General features: G+C 43.0%; 1 protein-coding gene across 2 annotated transcripts; it reads right to left on the bottom strand.

Moving 5' to 3' along the window:
- Window positions 1–634: 634 nt before the first annotated feature.
- Window positions 635–8,907, bottom strand: wbp11 (WW domain binding protein 11). 2 transcript variants are annotated; one of them, XM_083648813.1, is made up of 12 exons: window positions 8,753–8,907; window positions 8,039–8,118; window positions 7,877–7,908; window positions 7,673–7,766; window positions 6,334–6,530; window positions 5,905–6,038; window positions 3,797–3,966; window positions 3,452–3,682; window positions 2,965–3,090; window positions 2,586–2,870; window positions 2,233–2,418; window positions 635–1,886 (listed from the first exon to the last, which is right to left on the bottom strand). In XM_083648813.1, exons 2-12 carry the CDS (start codon window positions 8,100–8,102, stop codon window positions 1,237–1,239), a joined length of 2,169 nt encoding a protein of 722 aa, XP_083504939.1. In that variant the 5' UTR covers window positions 8,103–8,118; window positions 8,753–8,907; the 3' UTR covers window positions 635–1,236. The 2 variants fall into 2 exon arrangements, with proteins under 2 accessions (XP_083504939.1, XP_083504938.1); XM_083648812.1 differs by having other exon boundaries at window positions 8,039–8,125.
- Between the last annotated feature and the right edge of the window lie 9,328 nt (window positions 8,908–18,235).

Raw genomic sequence — 18,235 nt, forward strand, 5'->3', positions numbered from 1 at the left:
ATGACTTTGGGGGGTGATGTGTCAAGAATTCTGGTCAAAATTTCCACATTTGACACCAAACTGTTAAAATGCGGTTACAAAATCAACGTTGATATCGCAACGTTGTTTCAACGTCTCCTCTTCAACATAGGTGAAAAAACACAATTTGGTCAAACATATTGATAATTCGTTAGTTGTAGCTTGAAAGAGAGACAATATTGACAGTGTGTGAATTGGTATTTCTCAAATTCTTTGTGTAACAGAGTTGAAATGTGTTCTACACAAACACTAAATTTCAACACGTTTAATGTCTCGTGAAATATCATAAAATATCATTAATATGTAACTATCGGCTATGTCCTGTCAGTAAAAAGCTTCCAATACACCATTATTGTGGTTAATAGGCTACTGTAACGTAAACACAGTAAAATAGTTTACTGCAGTAACACATGCACACGTAAACGAGACGATCCTGCAGCGACTAGACTGACCGGGATGCAGAATTGAATCAGAAGCAACAGCTGTGCTGGATGTGATTATTTGTATGTCAGTACAACATGGTCACTACTAGTGTATCATATACATTGACTTTGACATTCACAGCATGCATTTCCATCACAGTCAAATATTAGGTGAAAAATGTTTTGAAGTTTTTTATTCAGTTGCAGATCAAAGTTTCAGACATGTATATCGTGCCGTCTAATTTCACGTTTTGACAAACATTCCGCACCTTTGTTTTGATGTCCAACCGGTTTCACAGATCAACAATAAAATAAACATTTTGACAGTCATATAAAAAATTTGCTTTTTCAGGTCAAGCCAAATTCTCTCACATACAGTACAGTTGGCAGGAGGGAACATGGTAAACGGGAAGAAACAAAACATACTAGAGGACAAAAAGCCCTCAGCCAGTCTCTGGCAACATATTTCTTCAGAATTTCAATCTCGATGTTTTCAACTGCACATCATCAGATTTAATACAATATTCCCAATTCACGTTCTCTCTGATGCAGCAAACGATACTCCAGGTCCTATGGAGATTAGCCTGCTGAGACCATCGCTTGCCTTCGAGGGTGTAGTGGTCTTTTGTTATATTGCTAAATGAGGAGAAACTGATATGGATGGTTGCCTTGAAGATGAAAGAGCTACTTCTAAATTTTTACTCTACACAGAAAATATGTCAAATAAACCAACTCCTTAATCTGCCCTTTTGCTCAAAGTCCCCCAATGAACATTCCCCCACAACCCCCTTGAGTCTCAGAGCAGTCCCTCCATCTCCCTCATGAAGGCTTCATACACCTGGTCCTTCGTCTTCATGTTGGGCTGAGGCACAGCACCCATCTGGACTGGGTTGGCATGGCCCATAGGAGCCGCCGTGGCCTGCTGTTTCAGCCCCAGGCCACCACCCAGCATATCCTCCGCCCTCCTTCCTCCCGCTCTCTCCTGCGGTCCCGGTGCTGACCCGCCCTTGTCCCTACGCACCCTCAGCGCCGTGGGCACAAAGCGGGTGACCTCCGCCTTGGGGTTGATGATTTGAGGTTTGGCAGAGATGGTGGCTCCCCCGGAGCCGGCGCCCGCCGCCAGGCTCCCGCCTCCGACTGCGACGGAGGTGATGCTGGCTCGCTTCTCGATCGTGGCCACGTGGTGGTGGCCGGGGGGGTTGCCGCCGGGGTTGGCGCCCGCGGAGGGGGCGGCCGTCCCCGGGGGAGGGGGCATCTGCATGCGCATGGGCATGGCAGGAGGGGGCATGTTGCCCTGAGAGCCTTCCTGGCTGGAGCCGGAGCCTTTCTGTCGCTGGACGATGCTGGGGGGAGCGCTGAGCACGTTGGAGTTGAGGGGCGGGGGGAAGAGGGACAATGGTGGGGGACGAGGGGGGCCCCCGGCTCTTGGGGGAGGAGGTGGGATACCTGTATGAGAGACATAAGACAGATGGGATTTTGAGTTTATAAAAGAAAATCCCCTTCAAACATGATGTATGCTTCTATTGAATGAAGACAACTATTTTCCTGCCTTAGTTTGGGATGGGCTGCAGCTAAGCAGCACTGATGTTTAAAAGAGGTGTATGTTTTGACGGTGTGCCAATAACAAAGACCAAGGTCATGTCTTCCCATCAAAACACCCCAACACGTGTGTGTCCATGCACACAGACACACCAGAATATATCAACATACAGACTACATGTTGAGTCAATGTGCAACACACACACACACACACACAGCACACAAAAGTTTTTTTTTTTTAATACACACACACCTGGTGGTCCTGGGGGTGGTAGTCTGGGAGGGGGTCCTCGTGGTGGGGGGCCAGGCGGGAGGCCAGGAGGGGGGCCTGGAGGAGGGCCAGGGGGCCGACCTGGTGGGGGTCCTGGAGGCAGCAGACGAGGCATTGGACCCCTCAGACCTCCAGGTATACCAGGAGGCCTCAAGAACGGAGGTGCACCTACGGATGACAGAACACATCATCTAAATGGAACATGCAGTATATACACACTGTATAGTACAGTATATACACACTGTATAAGGGTAATAATAACACTTATTTGAAATAGTAGATTCAGAGATTTTGTCCAGCATCTGGTTCCAAAAAAACAACAACTTGTAACTAACCAGGTGGTGGGCCAGGAGGCGGGCCAGAAGGTGGACCGGGGGGCCTCATCGGAGGAGCTGGTGGCGGCCCCAGCGGTGGGGGCCCTGTCATTGGCGGACCTTGTAAGGGTGGAGGCCCTTGCTGCCCTCCCATTGGCCCAGCAGGAGGGGGTAGACGCTGATTGGGTATGAGGTGAGATTGGTTGTCTCCAGGCGGTCCCCTGTCCTCAATGTCTGAGTTGTCCGACTCGTCTGTGTATTCTTCTTCTACTTCTTCATCCCCCTCCTCTTCAGGAATGGACTGACCTGAAGACAAAATGAACACAGTGCGGTGTCATGAAAATGAGAAAATGATGAGATGTACTTGTCTAATTAGCACCCGGCGCAGACATTGGTTTACCTGCCATCCTAAGCATCATGGCCTGCAGAGGCGTGATGGCCTTGGTCTTCTTCACCACCCGCTTTTTCTTCTTCTTTCCATCCCGGGGTGCTGCTGGAGGCATGTCTGCGAAACGTACACTCCGATCTACAGAAGACGTGAAGAAGACATTCATCAAAGACATATATTAGTGTTAGACAACATGAATTCCTCATGCAGGGTTGCCACTCTTTGGTAATGATAGATTTCAAGCACTTTTCAAGGACAAATTATTTCAAAATTACGGGCCAATAATTCAGAGATCTTCACACCAGTCTCGTAAGCCTTCGAATGCAAAATTTTGGCTCAATTTGCACAATAATGCACATATCAGAATACTAAAAAGATCCACTATTAGTTTGAATCAAATCAAATTGTATCTATAAAATTTTGATACTATCAAACTCAAATCATGAGGTGATGTCATTGCATGGCAATAAACCTGCTGAGGCAGATGTGAAGCACTCACTGGCATGTCTCTCTCCTCTGTCCTCCTCTCTTCCCCTCTCCTCGTCCTGCCTGTCCACACTCATCCGCCGGTCGCCGTCCGCTCCTTCATCTCTCTCTGCGTCGCTGTCCTCCTCAGAGTCGCTGTCCTCATCGTCCACGTCGTCCCCATCCCTGTCGCTGTCGCTGCCGCTGTCCCTTTCTCTGCCCACCTCCATAGCCGATTCTTTTTCTAAACCGGGAATGGAAGGTTCTGTTCAGGAAAAGAGGGGGGGAGAGAAAAAGAAACATAAGTTTAGTATTGGTAAGAAATATAAGGGTAAACCATTATGTACAGACTGGGACGGGAATGGTTAATGGTTGTTACCGCTGTCTGTGCCATAAGCGCGCCGAGAAGGAATGCCGTACAGTGCCAGGACCTGTGGGGGCGGGGGGCCAGGTGGGGGACCAGGGGGTTTCTTCCCTGGCGGCAAACGAGGGACACCCGCCAACGCTGCCGACAGTTGTCCAGAGGGGGTCGATAGAGAGCCTTTGAGACTGAGAGATACAAAGAGAGAGTGGAGGGAGGAGTTAGAGGGAGAGAGTGGAGCAATTGCCATTAAATACCCACCCAGGAGATGTTGTAGTAATGTTTGTGTAATATGTTCAATTTAAATGATCATTTCAGTTCTCTTCAGTTCTGATAGTCCATTTCACTGCTCACACACTTCCATGTTTACTTTGCTGGCTGCCGGTCTTTATGGACGCAAGAGGGGGCGCAGCAGCATTGTCTACAGCCTAGTACTAAGCAGCTCTCCAAGTACTTTAACTTTCTACTTGCCAACTAACCAAGTAAAATAACATCCAACACCACAAAGTAATCTAATATACCACACTATAGTCAAGTCATACCAGGCATAATCAAAAACTCTTATTTAGGCAGGTCTGACTGGGGCACACAAGTGTTACTGTGCTGAAAAGGACATGTTGTGGGTGCTTTTTCATCAGCTCGATTGTACTGGAGAGCAGCACTCCCTGTGAACTGAACGTATGTAGAGTTCTACAGTGAAATAACTAACAAAATGTAATCTGAATCCATTGTCATGGTGGCAAAACTATGACAATAAGGCCCAACTTGAAAATATCAAGAATGATCCTTTAGGTGCTACGCTAAACTGTGTTTTAATCTCAAATTAATAATATTGTCGCTGTTGTGCCAGGACCTCGAATGTCCCCTTTTTCACTTTATGTCATAAATCAGTGCCATTGGTCACCCTTCACGTCTCTGTGTGGTTTTTAACAAATGCAACCAATGGAAAAGCATTAAAACAAGCTTGTGAGTAAATCTCGTAACGCCATTCGCCCTCAATCTGTCAGTCAAACCTCAAAATTTGTCCCCTACCTCCATCTGTATCCCCCCACGCAGGACAGTAAACCAGGAAAAGTCACATGGCAGACATGCTGTGTATTTCTGATATTGTTTTGTTTAATCCTGGCTTCCTCTGACGTGAGATCTAGGGATGTCAATTTTCGGTTAATTTCACTTTCGATTAACCGACGCTAATAATCGATTAACCTATCGGTTAATTCATAATTTTTTAATATAAAAAAAAAAAAAAAAAAAAAATGTTTTTTTTTTTTTTTTGTCTATTTACTCAATGAACTCATGCCCAAACAAGGCGTGTCTATTTAGATGCTGAAATGTTAATGCTTTTTGTGTTAGAATTTCTAACACAAAAAGCATTAACAAGCATTAACAAAAAGCATCAACATTTCAACACAAATTCTTTTTGTGTTAGAATTTCTAACACAAAAAGCATTAACATTTCAGCATCTAAATAGACACGCCTTGTTTGGGCATGAGCTCATTGAGTAAATAGACCAAAAAAAAAAAAAAAAAAAAAAAAAAATTAATATTAACTGATAGACCGACAGCAATAACCGAACAACGACGTTAGCGACGGTTAATCGATTAACGGTTAACCGTTGACATCCCTAGTGAGATCAATAAAATGTTTTCCAGTTATTCCTAGGCTGCAAACTTGTTTTAACATGCAAATCGGAGTGTTTTCTGACGAGAATAAAGTAACGTTAACGCTACGTTATGTCAGACTATTCTCACCCCATGCGAAAGCCCCCGCCTCGGCCATGATGAGGCGAGGGGCACGCTGTTGCTCCTGTGCGCGCCCCCGCGGCCCGGAGCTTGGGGTTCGTGCATGAGCATACGACTCTCTCCCGCCTGACTGGCCGGGAGATAGTGCTTCCAAGTCGGACTGATAATATAAACATCATTATTTGAGCTTATCCAGGTAAGATATTAATAAAGTAATGACACATTCAGTGGGAAACTAACTATAATTAAGACATGTGCCAACTTTGACGACGTTTGGTTCAGTATTTTAAGAGCAAACAGGTTTTTTTAACTTCCTGAAAAGTTGCTGTTTTGGATATTCGAGGTCCTGGAATGACAGCGATGATATGCAGGTTAATGCTTACCCAAAAGAGGTGTTCTTCTTCAGTATGGAGGGAGGCTGAGCCCCTGGCAATGGGATGTCCTGGATGAGGATACTAGAGGGGGCGTGGGGCATGTCTGGCAGAGGGATACTGTCTACCTCCACTGACTCTGCATTCTGAAAGTCAAAGAATAGAGGATATAAGAGAAGGCGAGTGTATCAACTACTGAGGAAAGTTTCACCAAAATGCCTGAGTAATGGAAAATAAAACTAGTATTGATTACTAGTGTGGACTCATGTTAAAGTTGCTGCTTCTTAGTCCAGCCAATGGTAAACAAACTTTATGGAAGTGCACATACTAAAGCCTATCATCCAAACATAGATTTCTGTATGTATGGTTAGGATAATTACAATACCACACACATGCATACAAACAAATACACAAACACCTGACAACAACACAATTACACACCTTGACTGAGTCAAAATAGAGAGACAGCTGTCCTCGCTTGGTCTCATAGTCCAGCTCCAGTTTGCGTAGGTCTTTGTAGGTGTCAGGATTCTCTCTCTCGTAGAGACGGACTATGCGCTCAAACGTCTCGCGGAGCTTCTTCCTTTTGTCCCTCAACACCTTCTCATTCAGCAAGGGCTGCTGCACCGGGTTGAACTCTGTTGCAGGTGTAATAAGGTTGTGTTGGGACAACACAAAAAGCAGGTGATTATTCGAGAAAAGTAGAAAAAAATGCCATCGTATATAAATGGTTCAAGTTCAAATGGGCCTAAAAGCCTTAAATTCTTAACACATTCACTGCCAGACGTTTTTTTTTTACGGTAGGTAGGTTCTGCCAGAGGGTTTTTTTGAGGATTCTGGCTCATCTTTCAAGACCCGAGGATTCTTTTCTGCTAAGATTTTGTGAACACACAATATCTCAAAAGAACTAATAGAATGTGTGCTTTCTCTGTCTAAAAGAGTTAGTTTGTAGAGTTAGTAGTTATGTAAGCATTAGCAGTTGAATACAGCATGGTTTCAGCGTCAGAAAAATTATTCAGAGATAAATGGCTTTTTGTGAAATTCGATAGAACAGTCACTTTAACCATTCATTTTTGGCATCAGTAAGACGTCAGACATCTAAACAATAGTTTTGAACAGTAATTTCCTCCATAACAGCAGGAAACCCCCCTCTGCTTCCAACTCCTCCCTCCGTGGGCGTTCTTCTTGGCTGCAGCGGCCGTGTCACAAGCTTGTCACCAGTCTCACTGCTTTGCTGCTGCTGCTGCCTGTCTGCGCGGCCGCTCTTTGAGGAAGTCTGGATGGACTCGCTCGCTTCTTGGAGTTTTGGTTGAGAGCTTTGATGAAGCTTTTGCGATTCTGGTCATATTTATGCTGCGTGTTTCAAAGTGTGTTCCACCCGTAATCTATTATGCAAATTTGCAATCCCGCATCGCCAGCAATCAGCGCGAAAACGAAAGCGTTTTCGCCAATCCATTTTCATGAGAGTGGCTTCGTCACACTGCTTTTTGCTTGCCTTCCTCTAGTCAGGAAAGCACTGTCGCCACTTAGTGGGTCGGTGGAATGGGTTGTACACGTTGTACACGTCCAATACTTATATAAGAGATGTAAAAGGGTTAGATGCACATCCCACCGTCAAAAAAACAAAATCGAGAAATAATAAAATTGCATACCCTGTTCAAAATGCAACAAGCCTACCGATTTTACAAGTATACTAACCACCATTCAGGCAAATAATGATGCACCCATAGTCCCATACAAATCCCAACTCAATGGCCAGATAAAAATGCAGACGCCTCACCCATCTCATCCAGCTTCTCCATGTCCTTGATGATCTGTCTGGGGTCCTTCATCTTCAGCACAGCAGCTCTCACCATCATCCTCTGCTTCTTGTTCTAGTAAGACAATTAAATAGAGAACAATTAGCTAGGGGGGAAACATACATGTCGGTTAAAGAAGACAGCGAAACAAAAACAATCTCATATAATATGAAGACCATAAGTACCTTTTTCAACTCCCTCTTCCTGGCCTCCTTCCCTGGAGAGGGGATAGAATGCAAACATAGTTATCGTATTGACAGATGACAACAAGACGGCCAAGTTAACACTTCTCTAGTTGTTGCCGAGCAGGACACCCTGTCACTTATTGGCTGAGCGCCAGTACTTACTGGCCTGGTCGGTGGGGTTCATAAACTTCCCACTCTTGGTGGAGGAGGTTGAACGTCGCCCCATGGTGACGGCGCGTCTCCTTCACCCTGCCAAACATTAAAATCAGTCAATGTTAAAAGGTGAGCTGAAATAAAACTTAATGTTAGCTAACAGTCTAGCCATAGTTAGCTAATCAGATGAAAACAAATTACATTGCACGGCCACGACAAGTACTTGGTCAATATGGTCACGTATACTACTTGTGTGTGTGTGTGTGTGTGTGTGTGTGTGTGTGTGTTGAAATATTATTTGTTTGAATTGTATTTATTTATTTTTACTGTAATGGTTTTTTGGGGGTGTGGATCGGATTATTGCTGTGTATTAAATAAATGTTGTAACTTAACGTAACTAGTTTAATTGGTAAATTGATATTCGCCAATTAATGACACATCGATAGCAATTAGCAAGTCAACTCATTCAAACGAAGCAGTTAGGTAGCGTTAGCGTTAACCTTACAACTAGCGTTAGCGTAACGTTATGTAATCAAACCAAATCACGGATTATGCCGTTAAATAGCCAGCGTTAGCAGACAGTAACGTTAACACCGGTTTTTGACAGACAGACCATAGTTAGCTAGCGTGTAGCACTTAGCTAGCAAGCTAGCCAAGATAGCTTGCAACTGAAGCTAACACGTTAGCCAGGATCGCAGCACAGGTGGCAAAACTTGACTTTACCTTTTTTCCAAGAAAAACTTGCAGAACTGCGTTCTGCAATACGTGCCTGGGCACGTATTAGTGCCAAAGCTCAAATATAAACGTTGATTTCTGACTCAGAAGAAATATGTCCAAAGTCTTTAGGACTGAATGCACACAACGGCTTCGCTAGTTGAAGTTGTTCGCCATGTTTACTTTGCCGCGAGCAAGGGCGGATGAAGGCAAATTTGACGTCACCAGAAACAAGTCAACGAAAATTTTTGTCATTGCCCCCTGTGGGCAACTGCAGTATCAGCAGCCCGACTCCAGTCTTAGCAAAATTATGCTACTTCACAACCAGGCACCAGTACACTCTATCATCAGGTTAGTGGACCAAGCTGCATCTCCAAATGCGTTTTGTTACTGTTTATGCAATTCTTTCATTCAGAGAGCACAGTGATGCTGTCTGCACAAGCTGCGTCTGCTGGGACTAGTCTGGGCACCTTCCACCCCGCTTTTTGTCATGGGGGCGTAAACCCCGGACCCAGAATTAACACCGGATGGCAATGCGCCTAACAACGTCTTTGTTGCCGTTAGCTTGACGCGGTGATGTTACCTAAACTAGAGTCTGATCAAAACAAAGCTAGCGTTACATAAAACAAAACGTTTATGCAATATGGCATCTCCGCCACCACCGCCTGACACACCGGTCAAAACGGTGAAAGAGGATTCTGATACTTGGGTCAAATTGTCAAGTTAACGTGAAAGTTGACGAGCTAGAAACGCTGCCATCCGGTCTAGGGCGGGCTCTAGGCGGGAACCAGTAGGGTGACAAAATCAATTGTGGGCGGGAGCCAGGCTCTTTCTCGCCGAGAAGAGCCTGGTGACGCGAGGTTAGCTGGGACGGCATGGCATCATGACATTGGCTAGTGCACTCACTGCATCCATGAATGAACAGGTGGGTCTTTGCTTGAGATGCTTGAGATGCTGATGGCTGCTCTTCACCTTTATTTAGGCTACTTTATTGACACTCTGGTGGTTTACATTTGGATTGCTGGATGTGGCTTAAGGAGGTGAGGTGACAGATGGGAGGAATGAAGGACCAAAAAATGGTTAAATATTGATGTTTATTGAAAAGGTTTGATTATGTCTGTACCTAGACCCCCCTGCTCCACCAGTATATAATTACAGTAGTGCTCTGTATCTCGCTCATAAACATATAATCAATATGTGGCCCTCCAGTACAATAGCTTGGGGCCCCATAATCTTTCTAAACTGTGACGTAGGTTCCTGAGGCAGGTCAGTGCGTGCTGTACATTTCAATTGAAATTATAGAAATGTTGCAAAATGCGTGATTTCTAACCCCACATAGGATAAGCAATAACCACGCCCTGTGGCGCCGGGATTGGCCAGGAGCAGCACTGGAGGGCACGCAGCCCAGCGATTTCATGAACCAACTGAATAGCTCTTGAGAACGGACTATTTCGAGAGTGGACATTGAGAGCGGACATTGAAATGAATTATGGTCACCTACCTTCCTTAGCATAGTAATAATAAGCATAATAATTGTAATCTACACAATGTACACAATCTACATAAACATGCAATAATATAAACGGTGTTGTGTTCACGTTCATAGCTCATATAGCCTAATATAATGTATCATATCGTTAATTTCAAGCTTAATTCTTACCCAGAGAGAAGGTACAGCACTGAAAATGTAATAAGCAATAGTTTTTTTAACATCTTTATTTTAAAAGATGAAAAACCCCAGGTGCTTTAGTCCCAAGCTTCAATGCTCCTGGCCAATCCCAGCGCCACAGGGCGTGGTTATTGCTTATCCTATGTGGGGTTAGAAATCACGCCTCGCTGCTTGGTGCTCCTCCTTCTACTTCTCTCGATTAAATGGCGGGTCACCAACAACTTTTAGGTGCATACCGCCACCTACTGTACAAGAGTGTGTAACATTATCATGTCATTTAATCCTATTTACTTCTAGTATTTAAATCCTGCCCAAGTTCCTTTATTGATCCCCATGGGGAAATCCATCCTCTACTAGGAACCTTCCTAGAACTATAATAGGAGTAGTGGGCAGCCACAGTGCAGCGCACAGGGACCAACTCCAGTTCTTTTGCCATTGCCTTGGTCAGGGGCACTGACAGGAGTTTTAACCCTAACATTCATGTCCTTGATGGTGGGAGGAAACCGGAGCACCCGGAGAAAACCCACACAAACACTTTGGTAAAGCTCTCCTGCCCCCTTGTGTAACATCAACGATTCATCACAATGATTTATTATACAGTACTCCGCTGTAACAGCACCCTATGTTTTGCCTGTCTACCAGATAAAAGCTGTTTTTATCTCAAAGTTTATAGCGGTCTATTGGCTTTGGTGTAGAGAGGCTGCAAAGGCCATCAAGCTCAATTTGAAGGTGGTCAGCATCACTCAGATAATAAGAAAGGAAGCAAGAGGCATTTCAGGTTGGAGGAATGACCTATTTATTCCCTGTCTGCCCTTTGAGAAAGAGGCATGTGTTTACTGCTGGGTCGGTAATGACTGATGTGACAAGTCAAGAGAAACTTGCTTGAGTCCAAGTCAAGATCAAAACCATCAATTTGTGTTGTGTCTGAGTCAAGTCCAAGTTCATAAATATTTGTACTTCAGACTTGAGATCAGTAAATTACTTGTAACATTTGGGCTCCAACTACTGCCCTCTGATGAACTCAGCAAAACTTATTTCAGTAGCTTTTTAGGATATACTGACATGACATGGCAACTGGACATTTTAAATGGGGGAAATGTACAATTTTGGTGGACTAAATTGAAATCTAAAATGAATTAGTCTATTTGATTAAAACAACACAAATCTTAACTTTATAGACTGCTTTCAGGGAAGACTGACTTTTACAAATGTACTGGCTGTCAGGTGTGATGTTCAACATGTAGTAAGCCTATTTGTTTTTGATAATAGGCTGCCACCTAGTGGCAATAATGTATGTCCACACACACTATTATAGTTCTCAACTGATATGGCACATTTCTCCAAACTAAGGTCCATGCTCTCAAGACAGTGAACCCAGCCAAAACCTTAAGACATTTAGCAAAACTAACGTTTTGATTGTTTTCACACAAATTACAAAAATGCACATACTGCCATTTTGATTTTATTTTTACAAACACAGCAAACTCCAACTTAAAGTTTCCAAATTCTCATGGCTTGGTTACATCAAACTGATGTCAGCTGGATGACCAACTTGGAAATGCACACGAAGCAGGAACTGCAACTTGTTAACATGTTCACACAGCAATCAGAACAACAGTGGATGTCTCTTTCCAGTTTCCACTAACCTTATGTATCTTTTCGGTAAGAAAAGGTGTCACTAAACTGTCAGATTTCTATTACAAATCACAGGTGAAGCGTAAAACGAATGGGATCTGTAACTATACCCATCAAGTGACATCATGTAACTTAAGTAATGCATGACGATATGAATAGGTGCAAACCTTACCGTGACAACATGTAAACCATTTATAACAACCCGAACAAATGAAAAAGATGAGCGATGAGTTTGGAAGAAGCTTCACTTGTGGTGGAAGGTGCTTTTTCCTGGAGGTGTTGCATTAACGACTGGGTTTGATGGACCCGGTGCTGCATTCACGTGACATGGGAAAGCTGGGAAATGTGAGCTTCCTTCTTGAAAATACTCGTGTTGAACACAACAGCGATTAAAACGCATGTGAATAGAGCGCTAAAGTGAACATCACTTCCTGCTTTTCTCCCTGTACCAGCATGTGAATAAATATGAATGGTGGTGAACGGCGAGAGACGTTACTTTTTTGATCCCGTTTGAATTGTGCCACAGGAGTACACACGTTGAATTTTGTCAATTTAAAAGATAACTATGCAAGTCAAGAAATACGCAGTTTGTCCTGAAACTGGAACGTAAGGTTTAGTTTTGTCAATCAACTACATCTCGTGTCGCACATTATACGTCACACCATCAACAACAATGGACTGGGGGGAGAGACGTCACTTACGTGACTGGTTGTGCGTAGTCTTTCTGATTTATAACTTATAGTGCCACAGTTTTACCACAAACTGCGACTTTGTCAACTTGCAGAGTTATCTTTTACATTGACAAACATGACGTGTGTACTCCCGTGGCACAATTAAAACGGGATCAAAAAGGTAGCGTATCGCTCCGTTCACCACCATTAATATTTTTTCACACGCTGGTACAGGGAGAAAAGCAGAAAGTGACGTTTACTTTGGCTCTCTATTGTAAAGATGTAATAATGAAAGTGATCTGATATCAGACATTTTGATAAAAATGTAGTGTATGATCGATTGAGATCTGCGCCTGCAAAATAGTCTGATAAATGATATGATAAAGAGGAAAATTTGTGTCTGTACTTTCCAAGATGATGTCTGTACAGTCATGTTTAAATTGATGATAATCATGTTCTATTCTTTTGGATGCTTTCTGAGATCCTTTGACTTCCTCACATCAAACATGAAGCTGGCAGAGCGGTTGAGCTCAGCTCTTTGGAGCACAACTAAGGATGCGAGTTCAAATCCCTGATGAGCTGTGGTCATTTTGAAGTTTCATGAAAAGTCAAACAACACTAAGTCATATAAAACTCAAAGCAGGTGTGTTTGACATCATCCCTCAATAGCAAAATAATGTTACCTCGCATCACACATTGGGGCTTGGCCATTAGTTTCAACCCATAGAGAGCAGTGCAGCAGCAGTGTTGTGGCCCATGTGATTTAGTATTGATGTATTGATTCATGGAGAGCACTACTAACATTCTATCAAGTGGACAGCACTGCCAATCATAGCTGCTATCACAATACTTTGGCTAGTTTCTCCCCAGTGAAGCTGTAGCAGGAGTTTGGCTCAGTAGGTAAAGCAGCAGCAGTCTCTAATCATGTGGTAACTTGTGTGTTTAAATCCAGGTTTGTTTTTTCCAAAGTCTTAATACCTTAAAAGTCAGGGGCAGAAATTTCCAGTAGAACACTCGCCGGCTGCTTCCAACAGCAATTTCTGAAGCTCTCCATCCAGACTTATTTGTAATGACATTTTTCCATTGATGTTATAAACATTCTACAATCCAATGCCAAGATTTTATGGCTGAGAAACAAACTGTGAGCTGTCACTGAATTTCTTATTTGTGAAATGTTTTGTTGGACAGAGAGAGGCATGTTCTGTTCCCACTGCAGACAGTGGAGGCGCTCTTCAGCAGGTTAGATGCAGCGGTGTCTCTTCAGACTAGAAGAACGAACGAACATTCTCTTACAGCGGTCACACCAGTAGCCCGTTCCAGTGTGGATGCGTTTGTGTGTTATTAGGGAACTTAACCGACTGAAACTGTTCCCACATTGGTCACAGTGGAAGGGCTTCTCTCCAGTGTGGATGCGTTTGTGTGTTGTTAGGGAACTTAACAGACTGAAACTGCTTCCACATTGATCACAGTGGAAGGGCTTCTCTCCAGTGTGGATGCGTTTGTGTGTTGTTAGGGAACTTAACAGACTGAAACTGCTTCCACATTGGTCACAGTGGAAGGGCTTCTCTCCAGTGTGAATGCGTTTGTGTGTTGTTAGGGCACTTGACCGACTGAAACTGCTTCCACATTGGTCACAGTAGAAGGTCTTCTCTCCAGTGTGAATGCGTTTGTGTGTTGTTAGGGAACTTAACACACTGAAACTGCTTCCACATTGGTCACAGTGGAAGGGCTTCTCTCCAGTGTGGATGCGTTTGTGTGTTGTTAGGGCACTTGACCGACTGAAACTGCTTCCACATTGGTCACAGTGGAAGGTCTTCTCTCCAGTGTGAATGCGTTTGTGTGTTGTTAGGGAACTTAACACACTGAAACTGCTTCCACATTGGTCACAGTGGAAGGGCTTCTCTCCAGTGTGAATGCGTTTGTGTGTTGTTAGGGAACTTAACAGACTGAAACTGCTTCCACATTGGTCACAGTGGAAGGGCTTCTCTCCAGTGTGGATGCGTTTGTGTGTTAATAGGTTACTTGACTGACTGAAACTGCTTCCACATTGGTCACAGTGGAAGGGCTTCTCTCCAGTGTGGCTGCGTTTGTGTGTTAATAGGCTACTTGACCGACTGAAACTGCTTCCACATTGGTCACAGTGGAAGGGCTTCTCTCCAGTGTGGCTGCGTTTGTGTGTTAATAGGTTACTTGACTGACTGAAACTGCTTCCACATTGGTCACAGTCGAAGGGCTTCTCTCCAGTGTGGATTCGTTTGTGTGTTGTTAGGTGACTTGACAAACGGAAACTGCTTCCACATTGGTCACAGTGGAAGGGCTTCTCTCCAGTGTGAACTCTCTGATGATTGTTTAAGTGTTGAAGTCTTGTGAATGTTTTGTCACACTGCTGACAGCGGTGACATCTGGGTCCACTGGAGTCTCTCTGTTTCCATAGAGAAAGACATAAATAAAGCATTAGGACAGAGAGAGAGAGTGTGTTGCAACATCAGTAGCCCCTTTTTAGCCCCTTTTACACAGCCTGTGAAAGCCCTGATCGTTGTGGGATTATTACGCTTCGCCTCCTGTGTAAAAGTCACAATGACGGAATGTCATTTTGTTACGCCTTTCATTCTGCCAGTGGAGGTAGTATCATTCAGAGCCTTTCATTCTGCCAGTGGAGGTAGTATCATTCAGAGCCTTTCATTCTGCCAGTGGAGGTAGTATCATTCAGAGCCTTTCATTCTGCCAGTGGAGGTAGTATCATTCAGAGCCTTTCATTCTGCCAGTGGAGGTAGTATCATTCAGAGCCTTTCATTCTGCCAGTGGAGGTAGTATCATTCAGAGCCTTTCATTCTGCCAGTGGAGGTAGTATCATTCAGAGCCTTTCATTCTGCCAGTGGAGGTAGTATCATTCAGAGCCCAATCGAGGTCTGTATAAAAGGGTATGACAGGAATCTCAGCTCATTCATGAAAAAAGATGACAGGAGGACTGAGGGAAAACCACCTCCAGATTGAAGTTCTACTATCAGAAATCAGTTAACCAAAGCATATCTGCAGTCTGTCTCGCCTGTTGTGCGTTCCCTTATGAAAAACAACTAACATTGTAGTATTCAGACTGTGCTCCTAGTTATAGCCTATTGAACAACTAACATTGTAGTATTCAGACTGTATTCCTAGTTATAGCCTATTGAACAACTAACATTGTAGTATTCAGACTGTATTCCTAGTTATAGCCTATCGAAAAACTAACATTGTAGTATTCAGACTGTATTCCTAGTTATAGCCTATTGAACAACTAACATTGTAGTATTCAGACTGTATTCCTAGTTATAGCCTATTGAACAACTAACATTGTAGTATTCAGACTGTGCTCCTAGTTATAGCCTATTGAACAACAAACATTGTAGTATTCAGACTGTGCTCCTAGTTATAGCCTATTGAACAACTAACATTGTAGTATTCAGACTGTATTCCTAGTTATAGCCTATTGAACAACTAACATTGTAGTATTCAGACTGTGCTCCGAGTTATAGCCTATTGAACAACTAACATTGTAGTATTCAGACTGTGCTCCTAGTTATAGACTATTGAACAACTAACATTGTAGTATTCAGACTGTGCTCCTAGTTATAGCCTATTGAACAACTAACATTGTAGTATTCAGACTCTGCTCCTAGTTATAGCCTATTGAACAACTAACATTGTAGACTGTGCTCCTAGTTATAGCCTATTGAACAACTATCATTGTAGTATTCAGACTGTGCTCCTAGTTATAGCCTATTGAACAACTTAACATTGTAGTATTCAGACTGTGCTCCTAGTTATAGCCTATTGAACAACTAACATTGTAGTATTCAGACTGTGCTCCTAGTTATAGCCTATTGAACAACTAACATTGTAGTATTCAGACTCTGCTCCTAGTTATAGCCTATTGAACAACTAACATTGTAGACTGTGCTCCTAGTTATAGCCTATTGAACAACTAACATTGTAGTATTCAGACTGTATTCCTAGTTATAGCCTATTGAACAACTAACATTGTAGTATTCAGACTGTGCTCCGAGTTATAGCCTATTGAACAACTAACATTGTAGTATTCAGACTGTGCTCCTAGTTATAGACTATTGAACAACTAACATTGTAGTATTCAGACTGTGCTCCTAGTTATAGCCTATTGAACAACTAACATTGTAGTATTCAGACTGTGCTCCTAGTTATAGCCTATTGAACAACTAACATTGTAGTATTCAGACTGTGCTCCTAGTTATAGACTATTGAACAACTAACATTGTAGTATTCAGACTGTGCTCCTAGTTATAGACTATTGAACAACTAACATTGTAGTATTCAGACTGTGCTCCTAGTTATAGACTATTGAACAACTAACATTGTAGTATTCAGACTGTGCTCCTAGTTATAGCCTATTGAACAACAAACATTGTAGTATTCAGACTGTGCTCCTAGTTATAGCCTATTGAACAACAAACATTGTAGTATTCAGACTGTGCTCCTAGTTATAGCCTATTGAACAACTAACATTGTAGTATTCAGACTGTGCTCCTAGTTATAGCCTATTGAACAACTAACATTGTAGTATTCAGACTGTGCTCCTAGTTATAGCCTATTGAACAACTAACATTGTAGTATTCAGACTGTGCTCCTAGTTATAGCCTATTGAACAACTAACATTGTAGTATTCAGACTGTGCTCCTAGTTATAGCCTATTGAACAACTAACATTGTAGTATTCAGACTGTATTCCTAGTTATAGCCTATTGAACAACTAACATTGTAGTATTCAGACTGTGCTCCTAGTTATAGCCTATTGAACAACTAACATTGTAGTATTCAGACTGTGCTCCTAGTTATAGCCTATTGAACAACTAACATTGTAGTATTCAGACTGTGCTCCTAGTTATAGCCTATTGAACAACAAACATTGTAGTATTCAGACTGTGCTCCTAGTTATAGCCTATTGAACAACTAACATTGTAGTATTCAGACTGTATTCCTAGTTATAGCCTATTGAACAACTAACATTGTAGTATTCAGACTGTGCTCCTAGTTATAGCCTATTGAACAACTAACATTGTAGTATTCAGACTGTGCTCCTAGTTATAGCCTATTGAACAACTAACATTGTAGTATTCAGACTCTGCTCCTAGTTATAGCCTATTGAACAACTAACATTGTAGACTGTGCTCCTAGTTATAGCCTATTGAACAACTAACATTGTAGTATTCAGACTGTGCTCCTAGTTATAGCCTATTGAACAACTAACATTGTAGACTGTGCTCCTAGTTATAGCCTATTGAACAACTAACATTGTAGTATTCAGACTGTGCTCCTAGTTATAGCCTATCGCAACTCTGTGGCGAGGAGTCACTCGAGCAGCTGCGCACCTCGCGTCACCCACCGTGTCTGAGACGAGCTCTGCTCTTCTGAAAGTGACATAACCAGTAGGGGTGGGAACCTCTAGGCACCTCACGATTCGATTTGGATTCAGAGGGCTACGATTCGATTATAAAACGATTATCGA

The sequence above is a fragment of the Poromitra crassiceps genome, assembly GCF_964638095.1.
Source record: "Poromitra crassiceps genome assembly, chromosome: 13".
NCBI classification, from domain to species: domain Eukaryota; kingdom Metazoa; phylum Chordata; class Actinopteri; order Beryciformes; family Melamphaidae; genus Poromitra; species Poromitra crassiceps.